At 42.7% G+C, this 14,765-nt stretch overlaps 1 protein-coding gene across 3 annotated transcripts in view; it reads right to left on the minus strand.

Annotated features, from left to right (window-relative positions):
• Positions 1-13,955, minus strand: part of dhrs7c (dehydrogenase/reductase 7C) — a 33,456-nt gene extending 19,501 nt beyond the window's left edge. For 2 of the 3 annotated variants that reach the window (XR_004415850.1, XM_033044486.1), the window contains exons 1-2: positions 13,730-13,955; positions 6,664-6,821 (exon numbers count right to left, since the gene is read on the minus strand). Coding sequence is in view for 2 of the 3 variants with exons in the window: in XM_033044486.1 (XP_032900377.1) it covers positions 6,664-6,817 (154 nt within the window). In the remaining variant the exon portion in view is untranslated. Of the gene's footprint in view, positions 1-6,663; positions 6,822-12,719; positions 12,911-13,729 lie in introns of those variants that run through there. The other variant, XM_033044487.1, reaches the window with a different exon arrangement.
• Between the last annotated feature and the right edge of the window lie 810 nt (positions 13,956-14,765).

Consider the following 14,765-nt stretch of genomic DNA (forward strand, 5'->3'; position numbering starts at 1 on the left):
CTATGCCTCTCATAATTTTATGTACTTCTATCAGATCCCCCCGCAGCCTCTGATATTCCAGAGAAAACAATTCAAGTCTGTCCAACCTCTCCCTGAAGCTAATACCCCTAATCCAAGCATCATTCTGTAAACTGCATCCTTTCCAAAGATTCCCCATCCTTCCTGAAATGGGGCGAGAAGAAGTGCATGCAATATTCCAAATGTGGTCAAACATCCTAAAAGTCCTATAAAAAAAATTAACATAACTTCCTTACTCTATCACTCAATGGCCTGACATACGAAAGTTAGCGTGATAAGAAATGGCCTTCTTTACCACTCGGTCTAATTGTGTTGCCATTTTCAGACCATTATTGACTTGAACCCAAGATCCTATACTTCAATGCTCCTGAGGGTCAGGCCATTAATTGTACACTAGACTAAGTGGGACCCGTTGGGTCCTCCAAGCATCTCACGGGAGGGCTGGTCCCCCAACACAATGTTCCACCTCTCCACCAATTCCAATATTGGTGGCCAGTGGGGGGGGGTGGGGGGGGGGCTTTCTGGAGTACTAGTATGGGTGTTGTGGGCTGAAGGGACTGGTTTCAAGAGGGCTAGTATGGACATTGTGGGCCGAATGGATTATTGGGCTGGCGGCTCATCACTCAAGCCTGTTATGCTGGAAGCTCACTCACTCACGACTGGTGGGCTGGCAAATTCATGTGCAGTTTCTTACCATTCCAAGCAGGGTGCAAGGCCAACAAATTCAAGTGCAGTTTCATACCACTTCAAGCAGGGTGCAAGGCCACTAAAGTCAGCAAGTCATGACCTCTCCCTCCTCCATCTTGCAGAGACGGAGCCACGCCCACACTTCTGGGTTTTATAGTCCCTCCCTTCCTCCCACCAGAAGGGGTGTGGCCTTCATGGCATGATTGACTGGAGAGAGAATCTCAACATTTTTTAAACACTAATAACTCTTTTATTTTTCATCGATGGGAAAAATCCTCAGCACCTGATGAGGGGGACTCTGAGTAAGATGGCCTAAAATCACAGCCGTATGTGGTAGCGTTTATTCTAAAATCAATATAAAGCGCAAACAGGAAGATTAGACTTTTAATTATATAGAAGGCAACGTAACTTTAATTAGGCAAGGCAACTTTAATTAGGTAAAGCAACTTTAATTAGGCAAGGCAACTTTAATTAGGCAAGGCAACTTTAACTAGGCAAGGCAACTTTAATTAGGCAACACAGCTTTAGCATTTCCAAACCAAAGGCAACACAGCTTTGGCATTTCCAAAACAAAGGCAACACAGCTTTGGCATTTCCAAACCAAAGGCAACACAGCTTTAGCATTTCCCAACCAAAGGCAACACAGCTTTAGCATTTCCAAATTATATTTTCAAACCATATTAAGGTCAGTAAAAGCACTCACAGTTTAGTAGACATATGTTCAGTGTTATTCACAGCTCAGACTGAGAGATGTGACCCACTCGCTCCCCCATCTTGCAGAGACTGACTGAGGCACTCAACACTTCCGGGTTTTATAGTCCCTCCGGAAGGGGTGTGGCCTTCAGGAGAGAGAATCTCAACATTTTTTAAACACTAATAACTCTTTTATTTTTCATCGATGGGAAAAATCCTCTTGTCCTGCACAGCGGAGGGGGGCTCTGAGTTAGCTGGCCAAATTTCACAGCGGTAAGTGGCAGCGTTTTTTCTAAAATCAATATACAGGACAACAGAAAGTGGTCAAGATCAGACTATTAGTAATATAGATTTTCCCCTTAGATTTGACCCTCCACAATGCAACACCTCTCATGTGCTTTGAGTAAACTCCATCTGCCATTTCTCCACCGATTGCTGTAGCTGCTTTAAATCCTGCTGTATACTTTGACAGCCTTCCTCACACTCCAGCAATCTTGGTGGCATCTACAAACTTACTAACCAGCCCATCTACATTTATGTCCAAGTCATTTATATATCTTCTACATACTATTAAAAGTCTTGTTGTGTGTGTGTGTGTGTGTGTGTGTGTGTGTGTGTGTGTGTGTGTGTGTGTGTGTGTGTGTGTGTGTGTGTGTGTGTGTGTGTGTGTGTGTGTGTGTGTGTGTGTGTGTGTGTGTGTGTGTGTGTGTGTGTGTGTGTGTGTGTGTGTGTGTGTGTGTGTGTGTTGGTATCTACGGCAAAACGGTACATGGTAGCACTAACATTTTTGCAGAACCTTACTCAGCTTTTTCCCGTCGTCACCCTTGTCAAGTTTCCTTCAGATTTGATGTTATATTTTGGGTTATTGATATTTAAAGGTTTAAAAATATTTTAATTGTTAAATCCTTGCAGCCCCAGCTTCCAACAAACTTCCATACAAAGTTGCGATCCAGGAACACTCTGTGCTTCCACCAAGTTTTCACCTGAATGGAATCTCACAGTCCCCTGACATTTGCAACAATGTTGCCAATGTTGCCAACACTTAATCCTGCTCCTGCCAGCACCTGAGGGGGGAAGGGCCAGAGGAAGTGGAATTGGCATTGGAAGCAAAGATTATAAATATATATATAAAGCTCCTCTATAATCTTTGATTGGAAGTGCTGCGGGAGGTAGAGGAAGTGCAATTGGAATTTTTTTTTAAAGTCCAGTGCTGGGGGTTATGGGTGAGTGGTGGAATATTGTGTTGGGGGAACGGGTTGCATTGGGGGACCAGGCCTCCCATCTGACAGGGACCAAGAAACCACTTGGTTCTTGGTTTCTTGGTCCTCCAAAATATTCCAAATGGAATTTAAACTGGAGGTGGTGAAGGGAGGGCTTGGTCTAGTATATCATAACTAGCATTGGTATCAGCACAGATTCCTGCTGAACTTCACAGGTCACAAACCTCCAGCCTGTATTTCTTCCTTCCAATCCTCTATTTTCTATCAGTAAGCCAATTCCAAATCCATATAGCAACGTCACTATTAATCCCGTGTAATCCCGTGTATCTTAATCATCTAGATCAGCCTACCATGGGGAACTTTATCAAATGCCTAACTAACATACATATGGACAGTATCCACTGCCGAAGCTCACAGGCCTATAACTCCCTGGATTCTCTCTACTTTCTTCAAATATTTTGACAAATATTTTCATCAAGGCTCCCGCAATCTCCTCTCTTGCCTCTCTCAATAATCTGTGAATAATCCCATCAGGTCCTGGGGATTTATCCACCTTAATGCTCATCAAGAATCCTAACACCTCGCTCTCCTTAATCTCAAACTGTTCTTGTATACCAATATTCACCACACTGATCTCTCTGTCTTCCACATCCTTCTCCTTGGTGAAAACAGATGTAAAGTACTTGTTTATTAACGTGCCTACATCCCCAAACTCCAAGCACAAATTCTCTCCTTTATCCTTGAGCAGCCCTACCTTCTCCCTGGTTATTCACATGTTTATAATATAGCACTAAAGAGTTTGGGGTTTTTCTTTAATCCAACTCTCCTGTTTCCCCTTCTAATCGCCCACTTGTTCTTTCCTCCCTTCTTTATATTCCTCAAAGACCTGTGACTGATTCCAACCTCTTAAACCTTGCATGCGCTTCCTATTTCCTTTTACCATAATTTACAACCTCTTTGGTCATTCAACATTCCCTGACCTTCCTTACCCCTCCTCCTTACTGGTACACACTGATCCTGCGTTTTGAGGATCTGGCCTTTAAACGACTCCCACATATCATCTCTGCACTTACCCAATAACAATTGCTCCCAGAGTACCCCCTCCCCACAGTTCATGTCCAATAACATGGTAGTTTGCCTTACTCCAATTTAGCACCTACCTATTGGATCTCATTTCCCAACACAAGGTCCAGTGTGTTCCCTTCTCGGGCTGGACTATTCACATACTTTTTCAAGAAACTCTCTTGGATACACTGCATAAAATCTGCCCCGTCCTAGCTTTTGGTACTACGCAAATCCCAGTCAATATTGGGAAAGTTAAAATCACACACTAAAACAACTCGGTTGCTTTGCCATCTTTTGGTAATTTGTCTACATATCTGTTCCTCCATTTCCCGCATGCTATTGGGGATTTACAGTTCAATCTCTTTAGAGTGCTTGAATTTCTATCATTTCTAATCTCCACCCATACTGCTTCAGCAGAAGAACCCTGCAGTATGTCTTCTCCAAGTGTTGCCATGATAGTCTCCCTGATTATTAGCGCAACTTCTCCATCTTTTGTCTCCCTCTCAATCACATTTGAAACATCAAATCTCAGAACATTGAGCTGCCAGTCATGTCCATCCCACAACCATGTTCCCACAATGGCTACAACATCATAGTCCCAAGCATCAATCCAGGCTCTGTTCATCTGCCTTCTCCACAATTCTCCTTTCATTGAACGAAAAACACCACAGCCCTTCAGTCACCATATTCTTTCACCTGTTTTTCCTTTGAGACTTACAAGTCCTAATCTCTACTTTCCCCAACACTCTTTCTAATTTCTAACTGCTCTGGTTCCCACCCCCCTGCCTCTCCAGTATATACCTTCCTGACTAGCACTTGCAAACCTTCCTGCAAGGATGTTGGTCCCCTTCCAGTTCAGATGCAACCCATCCCTCTTGTACAGGTCACCTCTTCGTTGGACCTTATCCCTTTTCCTACCTTTGTCCATTGTGCCTATGGACACAACAATTTCTGGCTGCTCCCCCTCCCCTTTGGGAATGTTCTACAACCACTTGGAGATGTCCTGGACCCTGGTACCACGGAGGCCACACACCAACCTGGAGTCTCATTTGCTGCCACAGAATCTCCTGAGTGTGCCCCTAACTCCTTTCACTATGGCTATGTCTGAAATTTCCCTTCCCAACTGTGTTTCAAAACCAGCCTCAGCACTGCTGCTGCTACTACTGCTACTGTTTTCCACTGACTGGACCCCCACCACAGTATTCATAGGAGCATACGTGTTGTCAAGGGGAATGACCCCAGTGGATTCTTGCACTTTCTGCCTCCTCCCTTTCCTAGTGGGCACCCATCTATTTCCTGGATATATCTTTCATGTTCGTTTTCTAGGTCTGCATGAAAGTCTGCATGAAAGTCTGAGAGTTTTCAAAGTACAACAGAAGTCTTTAATATATTACTCAATGCTGGCAGCAAGACAAGTCAAAAAGGCTGCACAAAAAACACACAGACAGACAGGAGCAAAGATCCTAGAGGAGCGCTCCTCTAGTATCTTTGGACAGGAGAAAAGCTCCTCTAGTATCTTTGGACAGGAGAGAACTATATACAAAACATCTCCCTTTGTCCTGTGCAGTGCCACCTGCTGCACGGGAGGAGCAACGGGTCCTCTGACGCCACAGTCCACCAAACATCACATTCCCCCTTTCCAGTTTGAACGTCTCTATTTGGCTGGACCTCGCTTCACTCTTTTTTTCCAGCCTTTTATGTGTTTCACAACTCTTGCTAAAGGCTCAGAATCAACAGAGTTTACCTCAGTGTTCTTTTTTGAAGAGATATCAGTATTTGCTTTATCTGTATATGGTTCTTTCTCCACTTGGCTGTAGTTTTTTCTCGGTGGTCATCAGCGTTTTGGATGCAAACGCGATTGGTTCTTCCTTGCCGTTCAGCACTGTTTGGGAGATTACAGCTCCAAGACCAGACGGCGATGCATCGGCGGCCAGCAAAATCAGCTTCGATGGGTCATAGTGGACCAAACACAAGTTCTGGGCGAGCATCTCCTTCAACCTGGTGAATGCATGGTCACACTCTTTGGACCAGTGCCATTCGACGTCCTGTTTTCGCAGGTTGTTCCGTGGTACAATCCGTGGTAGATGACAATGCCATAGTTGATCCATTGTAGATCAAGGCGTTCATGTCAAGTTTGAAAGCTTGGATCCAGTCGATGGCGCACAGGGATGTACCTTCTTTACCAATGACGATCAGCGGCAACATCTGTGTCATACCATTACAGGAAACGGCGACAGTGCATTTGCCTTTCGTGGGAATGGGCTGTCGTCCATATCCTTTCTCTCTCCCTGAACAAAGGTTTAGTACAATTAGGGTTACCTGATACTAGATGGTTAGTATCTTGGCAAGGGTTACATTTTCAAGAGAATCGTTTGAAGAAACCATTTCATAAAGAAGATGCAAAATTTGAGGATATAAAAAATGAAGAGACACCAGACCATGAAAATTAGTGTCAATCTTCCCATAACTTGACCGTTGCAAACACATCCTGCACTACAACCTCTGGGATCTTTGTATTCCTGCAATTCTGGCCTCTTGTACATCCCTGACTTTACTCATTCCACCACTGATAACCGTGCCTTCAACTTCTGGATTCTAAACTTTCAAAGTTCTCCCACAACCTATAGACATTTCATAAGTTCATAAGTTCTAGGAGCAGAATTAGGTAATTCTACTCCGCCATTAAATCATGGCTTTTCTATCTTTTCCTCTCAACAACATTCTCCTCCATATGCCCCATAACCCCTATCAGCATTTCTACCACGCTATCCCATTTCCTTAAGAAGATTTTAACACCAACTTCTGATCATCCATCCTAGTATCTGTTGACATGTAAATTGTGTAAAATATAATTCAAAAAACAATTTATTATATTAAAAGCATTATGTGAATGCAGTTTGTTTTATAATTTATTTATTTTGCATGAAAAGAGTCCACCTAAAATCTAGGGCCAATTATCAAAGAACACTTGATTGCTTACCTTTCCCAAAGCCTGATACAGCATCAGTTATCACAACCACTTTGTTCCTCACAGCTGATTTGGACATCAGACGCATTATTCGCTTGTAAATATAAACAATGCCAGCAATGCCAATCACCAGTATAGGGAGAATCAAAAAAGCCAGGATACCCATTTCTCTGCAATTAGCAAAAGCATAGAGAATAGTATCATTAATACACATTATAATACACATTATAAATGCAATAATGTTATTGCGAGAAACAGTTATGAATCTTCGCAGTTCTCTATTATGTAAGGTGGGTGGTCAGTCAATTACGACATTCAAGGCTGAGATCCAATAGATTTTTGGACTACAATCTGGAGCGCAGAAGGTTAAGGGGGGACTTGATAGAGGTCTTTAAAATGATGAGAGGGATAGACAGAGTTGACGTGATCAAGCTTTTCCCTTTGAGAATAGGGAAGATTCAAACAAGAGGACATGACTTCAGAATTAAGGGACAGAAGTTTAGGGGTAACATGAGGGGGAACTTCTTTACTCAGAGAGTGGTAGCGGTGTGGAATGAGCTTCCAGTGGAAGTGATGGCAGCAGGTTCGTTGGTATCATTTAAAAATAAATTGGATAGGCATATGGATGAGAAGGGAATGGAGGGTTATGGTATGAGTGCAGGCAGGTGGGACTAAGGGAAAAAAGTTGTTCGGCACGGACTTGTAGGGCCGAGATGGCCTGTTTCCGTGCTGTAATTGTTATATGGTTATATGGTTATACAATGAAATTGAGGGATATGGGATTGGGAAGAGAACCGAATTGTACATTTGCCGCAATCCCATTGCTTTATCGAGCAGGTTCCTGGCCAAATGCGCTACAACTGCTTCGATTTCTTATTTCTACGTCACACCTGCACTTTATGTGCAATGTGACGAATAAAACGGATTGATTGATTGATTGATTGACACCTGTGGTAGCAGTCGCTGTTGAGTCAAATAATAGGGCTGCACTTATCAAATAGAACAAAATAGGTGCAGAGCTTATAGAATTGTGCTACAAAGTGTGACGAGAGTTTTTTGTGCTATAAAATGTTCTCAGTCAGAAAACAAAAATAATTTGTATCTTAGTAACACTCAAAATATTCTAAATACAGTTAGTTTGCACTGCCACAATTTTAATACAGAGGTGTCTAGTACATCCATTTTGTATGCATCGTGATCCCAACACACAGAATGACCATTTCCATTGGTTAACCTATTGGTATTAGTTAAAGTAAGAATACTGATAAAGATACTATAACAACATCCTTGACGTTCTTTGAATACTGCTGTAGAATATTTAATATATATCAGAATGGAATCCAATTTTAACCTCGTCTAATTTAGAACATCTAATTATGCAGAGACCTTTAATCCTAAAGCGTATTGCCAACTTAAATTATTCACTGGAGTTTTGGGAATATCTATATTACTAAATCTCTGATCTTGACCGCTTTTGGCCCACTGTGCTGCGATTTCCGACAGAACGGCGCCACCTACGGCCGTCATTTTTGGCCACCTCGCTCAGAGCCCCCCTCCGCCTTATGGGTGCGGAGGATTTTTCCCATTGATGAAAAATCAGAGAGATATTAATGTTTTTTTTTAATTCACCATTCTCTCTGCTGCCCCTGCTGGAGGGAGGTGGAGGGACTATAAACCAGGAAGTGATGCGCCTGGTTCAAGGGTCACATCTCTATGAGCTCTGAATAACACTGAACAAATGTCTACACAACTGTGAGTACCCTTAATGTGGTTTGAAAATGAATATATGGTTTGTTTGAAGTAAAAAGGCACTGCCTGCAAATGGTTGTTTGGGTGCTTTGGCTTGAAGTTGAATTGCACTATTTACTGCAAATGGTGGCTTGGGAGCTTTGGCTTGAAGTTGAAAGGCACTACTTACTGCAAATGGTGGCTTGGGAGTTTTGGCTTGAAGTTGAAAGGCACTACTTACTGCACATGGTGGCTTGGGTGCTTTGCTTGAAGTTGAAAGGCACTACATACTGCAAATGATGGCTTGGGTGCTTTGGCTTGAAGTTGACAGGCAGTACTTACTGCAAATGATGGCTTGGGTGATTTGGCTTGAAGTTGAACGGCACTTCTTACTGCAAATGGTGGCTTGGGTGATTTGGCTTGAAGTTGAATTGCACTATTTACTGCAAATGGTGGCTTGGGAGCTTTGGTTTAAAGTTGAAAGGCACTACATACTGAAAATGGTGGCTTGGGAGCTTTGGCTTGAAGTAATAAAATCACCATTCTCTCTGCTGTACCTGCTGGAAGGAGGCGGAGGGACTATAAAACCAGGAAGTGGTGTGCCTCAATCAGTCTCTGCAAGATGGATGAAACCAAGGGTCACGTCTCTCTGAGCTCCGAATAACACTGAACAAATGTGTACACAACTGTGAGTACCCTTAATGTGGTTTGAAAATGAATATATGGTTTGTTTGAAGTAAAAAGGTACTGCCTGCAAATGGTTGTTTGGGTGCTTTGGCTTGAAGTTGAATTGCACTATTTACTGCAAATGGTGGCTTGGGAGCTTTGGCTTGAAGTTGAAAGACACTACTTACTGCAAATGGTGGCTTGGGAGCTTTGGCTTGAAGTTGAAAGGCACTACTTACTGCAAATGGTGGCGGGTGATTTGCTTGAAGTGGAAAGGCACTACTTACTGCACATGGTCGCTTGGGTGCCTTGGCTAGAAGTTGAAAGGCACTACTTACTGCAAATGGTGGCATGGTTGAAAGGCACTACTTACTGCAAATGGTGGCTTGGGTTCTTTGGCTTGAAATTGAAAGGCACTTCTTACTGCAAATGGTGGCTTGGGTGCTTTGGCTTGAAGTTGAAAGGCACTACTTACTGCAAATGGTGGCTTGGGTGCTTTGGCTTGAAGTTGAAAGGCACTACTTACTGCAAATGGTGGCTTGGGTGCTTTGGCTTGAAGTTGAAAGGCGCTACTTACTGCAAATGGTGGCTTGGGTGCTTTGGCTTGAAGTTGAAAGGCGCTACTTACTGCAAATGGTGGCTTGGGTGCTTTGACGAAGTTGAAAGTCACTACTTACTGCAAATGGTTGCTTGGGTGCTTTGCTTGAAGTTGAGAGACACTTCTTACTGCAAATGCTGGCGGGTGCTTTGGCTTGAGGTTGAAAGGCACTACTTACTGCAAATGGTGGCTTGGGAGCTTTGGCTTGAAGTTTAAAAAAAATCACCATTCTCTCTGCTGCACCTGCTGGAGGGAGGGGGAGGGACTATAAAACCAGCAAGTGGTGTGCCTCACTTAGTCTCTGCAAGATGGATGAAGCCAAGGGTCACGTCTCTATGAGCTCTGAATAACACTGAACAAATGTCGACAGAACTGTGAGTACCCTTAATGTGGTTTGAAAATGAAAATATGGTTTGTTTGAAGTAAAAAGGCACTGCCTACAAATGGTTGTTTGGGTGCTTTGGCTTGAAGTTGAAGGCACTACTTACTGCAAATGGTGGCTTGGGTGCTTTGGCTTGAAGTTGAAAGGCACTACTTACTGCAAATGGTGGCTTGGGAGCTTTGGCTTGAAGTTGAAGGCACTACTTACTGCAAATGGCAGCTTGGGTGCTTTGGCTTGAAGTTAAAAGGCACTACTTACTGCAAATGGTGGCTTGGGTGCTTTGGCTTGAGGTTGAAAGGCATTACTTACTGCAAATGGTGGCTTGGGAGTTTTGGCTTGAAGTTTTAAAAAAATCACCATTCTCTCTGCTGCACCTGCTGGAGGGAGGGGGAGGGACTATAAAACCAGGAAGTGGTTTGCCTCACTCAGTCTCTGCAAGATGGATGAAGCCAAGGGTCACGTCTCTATGAGCTCTGAATAACACTGAACAAATGTCGACACAACTGTGAGTACCCTTAATGTGGTTTGAAAATGAAAATATGGTTTGTTTGAAGTAAAAAGGCACTGCCTACAAATGGTTGTTTGGGTGCTTTGGCTTGAAGTTGAAGGCACTACTTACTGCAAATGGTGGCTTGGGTATTTTGGCTTGAAGTTGAAAGGCACTACTTACTGCAAATGGTGGCTTGGGAGCTTTGGCTTGAAGTTGAAGGCACTGCAAATGGTGGCGGGTATTTTGGCTTGAAGTTGAAAGGCACTACTTACTGCAAATGGTGGCTTGGGAGCTTTAGCTTGAAGTTGAAAGGCACTACTTACTGCAAATGGTGGCTTGGGTGCTTTGGCTTGAAGTTGAAAGGCACTACTTACTGCAAATGGTGGCTTGGGTGCTTTGGCTTGAAGTTGAAAGGCACTACTTACTGCAAATGGTGGCTTGGGTTCTTTGGCTTGAAGTTGAAAGTCACTACTTACTGCAAATGGTGGCTTGGGTGCTTTGCTTGAAGATGAGAGGCACTACTTACTGCAAATGGTGGCTTGGGTGCTTTGGCTTGAAGTTGAAAGGCACTACTTACTGCAAATGGTGGCTTGGGTGCTTTGGCTTGAAGTTGAAAGGCATTACTTACTGCAAATGGTGGCTTGGGTGCTTTGGCTTGAAGTTGAAAGGCACTACTTACTGTAAATGGTGGCATGAAGTTGAAAGGCAGTACTTACTGCAAATGGTGGCGGGTGATTTGGCTTGAAGTTGAAAGGCACTACTTACTGTAAATGGTGGCTTGGGTGCTTTGGCTTGAAGTTGAAAGGCACTACTTACTGCAAATGGCAGCTTGGGTGCTTTGGCTTGAAGTTAAAAGGCACTTACTTCCTGCAAATGGTGGCTTGGGTTCTTTGGCTTGAAGTTGAAAGTCGCTACTTACTGCAAATGGTGGCTTGGGTGCTTTGCTTGAAGTTGAAAGGCACCACTTACTGCAAATGGTGGCATGAAGTTGAAAGGCACTACTTACTGAAAATGGTGGCTTGGGTGCTTTGGCTTGAAGTTGAAAGGCACTACTTACTGCAAATGGTGGCTTGGGTGCTTTGGCTTGAAGTTGAAAGGCACTACTTACTGCAAATGGTGGCTTGGGTTCTTTTGCTTGAAGTTGAAAGTCGCTACTTACTGCAAATGGTGGCTTGGGTGCTTTGCTTGAAATTGAAAGGCACCACTTACTTGTTTGCACTGTATATTGATTTTAGATAAAACGCTACCACTTACGGCTGTGATTTTTGGCCATCTTACTCAGTCTCCCCCTCCGCTGAGCAGGTGCAGAGAATTCTTCCCATCAATGAAAAATAAAAGTGTTAGTGTTTAAAAAATGTTGAGAATCTCTCTCCTGTCAATCACGCCCTGAAAGCCACACCTTTTCCGGTGGGAGGGAGAGTGGTTATAAAACCCGGAAGTGTGGTGTGGCTCAGTCTCTGCATGATGGGGGAAGGAGAGGTCATGACTGTCTGAGCTGTGAATCAACTGAACTACTCTTAATGTCTACTGAACTGTGAGTTTGGTGTTTTGTGTGGTTTTATGGTGGTTTCGCCTTGCATGAAATGGTATGAAGCTGCATTTGAATTTGGTAGCCTTCGACCCTGCTTGAAGTGGAATGAAACTGCACTTGAATTTGGCGGCCTTGCATCCTGTTTGAAGTGGTATGAAACTGCACTTGAATTCGGTGGCCTTGCACCCTGCATGAAGTGATTAGAAACTGCACTTGAATTTGGTGGCTTTGCACCCTGCTCATAGTGGTAAGAAACTGCACTTGAATTTGGTGGCCTTGCACCCTGCTTGAAATGGTAGGAACAAGGATTTGAATTTGGTGGCCTTGCACCCTGCTTGAAATGGAATTTCAAGGAATAGTCATGAGTCAACTGCCAGCCCACCAGCCGTGTGTGAGCTGCCAGCAGATCAGGTTTGAGGGACTGAGCTGCCACCCCAAGAACCCATACCAGCACTCCAGAAAGCCCCCCTACTGCCACCATTATTGGAATTGGTGGAGGGGTGGAATATTGCGTCGGGGGACCAGCCCTCCCGTGTGAACATGGGGCCCAACGGGTCCCACTTAGTCTAGTTTTATATTAAAAGCCAAAATTATACCAATTGAACTAAAATGAATTTCAAATAAACATGAACTCCTTGAAATGTGTCAAAATACCTTACTTTAATGCTCTTACCTCTAATGCTCTCTCCTTTTTTTGTGCACAATTTCCATTGAAGTCCTTCCTTAAATTATACCGCTTTCTTTTTTTGCCAGCTCTGCCTTAATACCTCTGATGTTAGTATAATCAATGCATGTTAATAACAAGACAAATATATTTTTAAATCTATCATTTTATACGTTTGAATATTTAACCTGGGATGACACTCAAGCTGCACTGAAGGTCTGCTGCACTGTTGGAACAGTTACTTTGTTGACGATTACACAAAAAGCAAACCTACCCCACCCTTCCAGAAGACGTCTCAGATGGAAGTAAAAGATCGCATAATAATCTTCAAAAAGTAGGGGCAATCTACCAGTGTTCAGGCTAATATTTATTCCTCAAGAACACAGCTGAAAAAGGACTTGTTGGCATCTCTGGGGACTTGCTTTTTATAATTTACCAGATAATGCTCCCACATTGAAACAGTGCATTTCAGAGGGATGCTTGTGCCTGAAATGCAATTTGGAATATACTGAGAACATGAGAAGCTAATATAGAAACAGAAAATGATGGTCAGACATGTCTGTGGGAAGGGAAATAGAGTTAACATTTCAGGTCAAAGACAGTCGTCAGAACTGGAAAGGAGAGCAAAGGAAATGTAAAGCTATTTATAAACACCTGTTCTTGCTTTCTAATTTTTTATGTGCAGACTTCATGTCTAATTTGTAAAGCATTATTGTATTCTTTAGCAAGGACTTTATGAACTTGTGACATAATCCACTCCTCCCAAAAAGTGAGAATTCTACTTCAGAGGCAAAAAGTGTGGGATTAAATACAAACTAATCACTTTTTAATTAATATAATCCGCTTATCTCTACAAAATAGATTCACAATCTTTCCCCAAATGAGAAGAGCCTATTTACACAGAAACCGAAATACAACATAAAACAGTATTTAACGAAATATTGTATTTTTACTGAATTATTTGCGCAGATATGGAAACCTACAGGCACATTTAAAAAAGAATTGTAAGGTTTACTTACTGCAGTAACTGATCCAAGGGTAAAAATACAGTAATTGCCCTTGTGGATTGTTGCAGAATAAAAATAATAGTCCCAAGAAAGTCAGTTGGATATGCTTATCTGTTCACATTTAAACATTCACTCTTTTCAGCTTCTAGTGTGCTGTGCACCAAAGTAGATCTTTAAAAGTTTTTTAATAGCTATACGCTGAGTCAGTCATTTCTGCAAAGCTGTGATGAACCCTCCACCAAATTCCACCCTTGGCTCCCCTTCTGAGTGTCATGTTGTTCTAATAATATACAAACCATAAACAGCTACATGCTACTTATGAACATGCAAACCTTTGGAAAGCTTTTCAGCTGCAAGAATTATTTAATTTAATCACTCTGCTTTTCCAAATGAACAGTGTTAAATTTAGAGCCACATCTAGTATAAAATAACTGCCATCGCATTGAATTGGTCAGTTCTGGCAATATTGAATAGAACACGGGGGGAAACCTATTGCGTCTGTTTCTTTTTTTGGTGGAGGTATCCAATTAATTCCATCGTACGTTATGTCCAATACCCTGTAAATTCTTCCCATTCAATTATCCTTTTTTAAAAGTTACTACTGAATCTGCTCTCGACTCTCTTTCAATACATTGCAAACCACAAATCCTTACTGGTGTAAAAAATCATGTTAAAATCTGCCATCATTTAATGTTACTTGTTCCAAAATAATTAAACCTGTGCATTTGATTTCTGACGTTTTTGCCACTTGAAGGAGACTATCCTTATTTAGTCTATAATTATTTACCAGAACAAATACTGACCTCCCCACCATTGAAGGAATCTACAGCACATCCTGCCTCAAAAGGGCAGCCAGCATCATCAAGGACCCACACCACCCTGATAACACTCTCATTTCACTCCTGCCATCAGGAAGACGCTATGGGTGTCTGAAAACCGTTACCTCCAGGTTCAGGAACAGCTTCTTCCCAACAACCACCAGGCTACTGAACACTACAAACTCTAAGTAAACTTAGAACTGTGAACTGTCCTGGTTGCACAAAGGACT

Source organism: Amblyraja radiata, chromosome 26, assembly GCF_010909765.2.
Source record: "Amblyraja radiata isolate CabotCenter1 chromosome 26, sAmbRad1.1.pri, whole genome shotgun sequence".
In the NCBI taxonomy this organism is placed as follows: Eukaryota; Metazoa; Chordata; class Chondrichthyes; order Rajiformes; family Rajidae; genus Amblyraja; species Amblyraja radiata.